At 46.1% G+C, this 6416-nt stretch overlaps 1 protein-coding gene across 1 annotated transcript in view; it reads right to left on the bottom strand.

Annotated features, from left to right (window-relative positions):
- The window catches only part of LOC120056208 (collagen alpha-2(VI) chain-like), a 48652-nt gene that overhangs the window by 9570 nt on the left and 32666 nt on the right, over nt 1-6416 (bottom strand). The window contains exons 15-20 of the mRNA XM_039004451.1: nt 2846-2908; nt 2045-2170; nt 1699-1761; nt 1305-1355; nt 964-1125; nt 828-863 (exon numbers count right to left, since the gene is read on the bottom strand). Of these exons, the coding sequence (XP_038860379.1) occupies nt 828-863; nt 964-1125; nt 1305-1355; nt 1699-1761; nt 2045-2170; nt 2846-2908 (501 nt within the window). The remainder of the gene's footprint in view (nt 1-827; nt 864-963; nt 1126-1304; nt 1356-1698; nt 1762-2044; nt 2171-2845; nt 2909-6416) is intronic.

Below are 6416 nucleotides of genomic sequence, written 5' to 3'. Positions count from 1 at the left end.
AAAGAGGGATAGAGGGATGATCAAAGCGGGATAGAGATTGGATCAAAGAGGGTTAGAGGGATGATCAAAGAGGGATGGAGGGGATGATCAAAGAGGGGTGATCAAAGAGGGTTAGAGGGATGATCAAAAAGGGATGATCAAAGAGGGATGATCAAAGAGGGATGGAGGGATGATCAAAGAGGGATAGAGGGATGATCAAAGCGGGATGATCATAGAGGGATAGAGGGATGATCAAAGAGGGATAGAGGGATGATCAAAGAGGGATGATCAAAGAGGGATGGAGGGATGATCAAAGAGGGTTAGAGGGATGATCAAAGAGGGATGATCAAAGCGGGATGATCAAAGAGAGTTAGAGGGATGATCAAAGAGGGATAGAGGGATGATCAGAGGGATAGAGGGATGATCAAAGAGGGATAGAGGGATGGTCAAAGAGGGATGGAGGGATGATCAAAGAGGGATAGAGGGATGATCAAAGAGGGTTAGAGGGATGATCAAAGAGGGATGATCAAAGAGGGTTAGAGGGATGATCAAAGAGGGATGATCAAAGAGGGTTAGAGGGATGATCAAAGAGGGATAGAGGGATGATCAAAGAGGGATAGAGGGATGATCAAAGAGGATTAGAGGGATGATCAAAGAGGGATGATCAAAGAGGGATAAAGGGATGATCAAAGAGGGATAGAGGGATGATCAAAGAGGATTAGAGGGATGATCAAAGAGGGATGATCAAAGATGGATAGAGGGATGATCAAAGAGGGATAGAGGGATGATCAAAGAGGGATGATCAAAGAGGGATAGAGGGATGATCAAAGAGGGATAGAGGTTCTTACTGTGAGGCCGGGGTCTCCCTCAGGACCTGGATCTCCCTGTAGAGAGAAAGACATACTTTCATACACAGATTACAACACGAACTCAAACACACATACACACGGTGTGCAGGTACTGTATGTGTGTGTGGCTACGTACGTCTCGTCCACCCACTCCTCTTGGTCCTCTGAATCCAGGTTCTCCCTGAGGCCCTGGTTCTCCCCCCTCTCCAGAGGTTCCCTTTCCCCCTGGTCCTCCCTTGGGGCCACAGTCTCCTCTGCCTCCCCTGGGCCCTGGGCCACCCTTCTCCCCGCGATCTCCCTGCAAACACACACAGGTCAGAGGTCAGACAGTGTGTCAGGGAAGGTGTTACTCTGCTAATGTGTGTGTGTGTGTGTGTGTGTGTGTGTGTGTGTGTGTGTGTGTGTGTGTGTGTGTGTGTGTGTGTGTGTGTGTGTGTGTGTGTGTGTGTGTGTGTGTGTGTGTGTGTGTGTGTTTACCGTTGATCCTCTTGGTCCTGGGTAACTGAAACCAGCTCTTCCAATGTCACCCTACAGCAGCACAGAGATAATCAATCAGCACACATATCAATCAATCAATCAAGCAGCACAGAGATTAAATAATCAATTACAACACAGTAAAACAGTCACATTAACAGTAGTCAGCCATGCATGAAGTCAACAGCAATACCAGGGTTACACAAACACTACAAGATCGTGAAATGTGAAGCTAAACTTCTCTGCTGTTTTGGTCCCACAACTATCATGTTACAGCACAGTGAACCCGTACACACGTACATACATGTTGAGAGTGCAACATCTTGCATCACGCTCATCTGTGCAGTTCAGATTAACCAGACAAACACTCAAATACCCAATGATGATAGTCACACACCTTTAGTCCTGGAAGGCCGGGGTCTCCTCTAGGTCCAGCATCACCAGGGTCGCCACGGGTACCCTGTTACACAGAATGTGGTTGCCATAGCAATATTATCATGCTATCACCATGGTTACTGTACATGGCCACCTTATCACCATAACGTAGTAACATGACCATGTAACCAACGTGTACACACACACACACACACACACACACACACACACACACACACACACACACACACACACACACACACACACACACACACACACACACACACACACAGAAACCCAACAACTCAAGAATCCCCCTCCACACAGACATTGTGATCAGACTGGTGAAGCTATAATCTGTGACCTACGTTCTTCCCTGCCGCTCCTGAAGTGCCGGGGGGCCCGCGTGGCCCCGGGAGTCCGTTGTCTCCCTTGGTTCCTTTGTTTCCTACTTCACCTGGTAGTCCTCTCAGCCCCTCAGGTCCTGCCTCGCCCTGAAACACACAAACACACACACAGCCTCATAACAGAATAGCAGGAGGTAGGGTGTGTGTCCTCTAAAACACACAGCCTCATTACAGAATAGCAGGAGGTAGGGTGTGTGTCCTCTAAAACACACAGCCTCATTACAGAATACCAGGAGGTAGGGTGTGTGTCCTCTAAAACACACAGCCTCATTACAGAATACCAGGAGGTAGGGTGTGTGTCCTCTAAAACACACAGCCTCATTACAGAATACCAGGAGGTAGGGTGTGTGTCCTCTAAAACACACAGCCTCATTACAGAATACCAGGAGGTAGGGTGTGTGTCCTCTAAAACACACAGCCTCATAACAGAATACCAGGAGGTAGGACCTGTCCTCTAAAACACACAGCCTCATTACAGAATAGCAGGAGGTAGGGTGTGTGTCCTCTAAAACACACAGCCTCATTACAGAATAGCAGGAGGTAGGACCTGTCCTCTAAAACACACAGCCTCATTACAGAATAGCAGGAGGTAGGGTGTGTGTCCTCTAAAACACACAGCCTCATTACAGAATACCAGGAGGTAGGACCTGTCCTCTAAAACACACAGCCTCATTACAGAATACCAGGAGGTAGGACCTGTCCTCTAAAACACACAGCCTCATTACAGAATACCAGGAGGTAGGGTGTGTGAATGTGTCATACCTTGTCTCCTTTAACTCCGTCTGTTCCCGGGGTCCCCTTTGGCCCAAAGTCTCCTCTTCTCCCCTACAACACAACAGTACAACAGCCCTTAGACAACATCACATTAGACTACACCCCAACCAGTCTGTAATACCTACATGTTTCAAGCAGACCACCATAGTCCCTGTACCCAAATAACTGTCGGTCTCACAGTAATTGACGGTTAATTAAGATAAACACATTTAGCATCTCCACTGATGCAGACCTTTGGAACATCTACATTTAAAAAAAATCAATTTAATATACACCATCACAATAAATCCATGATTTATTTTAGACAGGTCTAAAGAAACATGATATGAAGAAAATGTAGTCTATTTCAGAAGAACAGAATAGCATCCTCTGAGTCAATCCTTATGTTAGGTCCTGATCTGGCTATGGCATATGGCTGTGGGGCTACACTAGTTCATTTAGCAGACAAGATTTGCTTAGAATTCCATGGCATTATTTTATATTATTTCATAGTATGAAGAATACAATGGAACAAAGCTGAATAAAATAGAAAGGATATTTTCTCCAAGCGATTTGAGGTGCTATTCTGTGTTGAGCGGTTAACAAAGAAATAGGTACTCCTATATGCTTAATGTAGAGTTATTAATGTAACTTTAGTTGTTCTACAAACGTTGGGCTATATGTGTTGATTTTTACTACATTGTAAGGCTGCGTGATGCGTGATGCGTGATGCGTGATGCGTGATGCGTGATGCGTGATGCATGATGCGACTCTAATGATGATCAGAGAAAAGTTGCATGAAAGGCATGAGCTCTGCTTTGTTTATTGCGCAGGCTGTACACACTACATCAGTCTCTCATTCACAATTTGCGTTGTGTCCTTCTCCCTGAGTGCTGCGTTGTGTCCTTCTCCCTGAGTGCTGCGTTGTGTCCTTCTCCCTGAGTGCTGCGTTGTGTCCTTCTCCCTGAGTGCTGCGTTGTGTCCTTCTCCCTGAGTGCTGCGTTGTGTCCTTCTCCCTGAGTGCTGCGTTGTGTCCTTCTCCCTGAGTGCTGCGTTGTGTCCTTCTCCCTGAGTGCTGCGTTGTGTCCTTCTCCCTGAGTGCTGCGTTGTGTCCTTCTCCCTGAGTGCTGCGTTGTGTCCTTCTCCCTGAGTGCTGCGTTGTGTCCTTCTCCCTGAGTGCTGCGTTGTGTCCTTCTCCCTGAGTGCTGCGTTGTGTCATTCTCCCTGAGTGCTGAGCGCTCCGAAGGACAAGCACTTGATAATGCCTTGAATTTCCCAGCTGCATCCCCTTTGTGTGGCCATAATGCACCTTAAAAAATCGATGTCTTTTGTGGCCAGTGGCCGTTGTGCCCTTGGGCTGAATATTATAATTATAATTCCAACAAGATGAGTAGGCCTAACGAACAGCAAAAGCACTAGCCTGTCAATCTACTATCCCCAGTAGTTCAAAAGTTGACCAATTCTATTCTGTGTGAGAAATAATTATTCCAAACATAGTCTGCCTGGTACCTGGTTATCCCTGTATATAGCCTCATTACTACCTGGTACCCCTGTATATAGTCTCCTTACTACCTGGTACCCTCTGTATATAGTCTCCTTACTACCTGGTACCCCTGTATATAGTCTCCTTACTACCTGGTACCCCTGTATATAGCCTCAATACTACCTGGTACCCCCTGTATATAGCATCATTACTACCTGGTACCCCCTGTATATAGCATCATTACTACCTGGTACCCCTGTATATAGCCTCATTACTACCTGGTACCCCCTGTATATAGCCTCATTACTACCTGGTACCCCCTGTATATAGCCTCATTACTACCTGGTACCCCCTGTATACAGCCTCATTACTACCTGGTACCCCTGTATACAGCCTCATTACTACCTGGTACTCCTGTATACAGCCTCATTACTACCTGGTACTCCTGTATACAGCCTCATTACTACCTGGTACCCCCTGTATACAGCCTCATTACTACCTGGTACTCCTGTATACAGCCTCATTACTACCTGGTACCCCCTGTATATAGCCTCATTACTACCTGGTAGCCCCTGTATATAGCCTCAATACTACCTTGTACCCCTGTATAGAGCCTCATTACTACCTGGTACCCCCTGTATATAGCCTCATTACTACCTGGTAACCCTGTATATAGCATCATTACTACCTGGTACCCCTGTATATAGCATCATTACTACCTGGTACCCCTGTATATAGCCTCATTACTACCTGGTACCCCCTGTATATAGCCTCATTACTACCTGGTACCCCTGTATATAGCCTCATTACTACCTGGTACCCCCTGTATATAGCCTCATTACTACCTGGTACCCCCTGTATATAGCCTCATTACTACCTGGTACCCCTGCATATAGCCTCAATACTACCTTGTACCCCTGTATAGAGCCTCATTACTACCTGGTACCCCCTGTATATAGCCTCAATACTACCTTGTACCCCCTGTATATAGCCTCATTACTACCTGGTAACCCTGTATATAGCATCATTACTACCTGGTACCCCCTGTATATAGCCTCATTACTACCTGGTACCCCTGTATATAGCCTCATTACTACCTGGTACCCCCTGTATATAGCCTCATTACTACCTGGTACCCCCTGTATATAGCCTCATTACTACCTGGTACCCCTGTATATAGCCTCATTACTACCTGGTACCCCTGTATATAGCCTCATTACTACCTGGTACCCCTGCATATAGCCTCAATACTACCTTGTACCCCTGTATAGAGCCTCATTACTACCTGGTACCCCTGTATATAGCCTCATTACTACCTGGTACCCCCTGTATATAGCCTCATTACTACCTGGTACCCCTGTATATAGCCTCATTACTACGTGGTACTCCCTGTATATAGCCTCATTACTACCTGGTACCCCTGTATATAGCCTCATTACTACCTGGTACCCCCTGTATATAGTCTCATTACTACCTGGTATCCCTGTATATAGCCTCATTACTACCTGGTACCCCCTGTATATAGCCTCATTACTACCTGATACCCCCTGTATATAGCCTCATTACTACCTGGTACCCCTGTATATATCATCATTACTACTTGGTACCCCCTGTATATAGCCTCAATACTACCTTGTACCCCTGTATATAGCCTCATTACTACCTGGTACCCCTGTATATATCATCATTACTACCTGGTATCCCTGTATATAGCATCATTACTACCTGATACCCCCTGTATATAGCCTCATTACTACCTGGTAGCCCCTGTATATAGCCTCAATACTACCTTGTACCCCTGTATAGAGCCTCATTACTACCTGGTACCCCCTGTATATAGCCTCAATACTACCTTGTACCCCCTGTATATAGCCTCATTACTACCTGGTAACCCTGTATATAGCATCATTACTACCTGGTACCCCCTGTATATAGCCTCAATACTACCTTGTACCCCCTGTATATAGCCTCAATACTACCTTGTACACCCTGTATATAGCCTCAATACTACCTTGTACCCCCTGTATATAGCCTCATTACTACCTGGTACCCCCTGTATATAGCCTCATTACTACCTGGTACCCCCTGTATATAGCC

This window comes from Salvelinus namaycush, chromosome 11, assembly GCF_016432855.1.
Source record: "Salvelinus namaycush isolate Seneca chromosome 11, SaNama_1.0, whole genome shotgun sequence".
Lineage (NCBI taxonomy): Eukaryota > Metazoa > Chordata > Actinopteri > Salmoniformes > Salmonidae > Salvelinus > Salvelinus namaycush.
The sequence above is the reverse complement of the archived record's forward strand: the minus strand, read 5'-3'. Positions and strand labels throughout refer to the sequence as shown.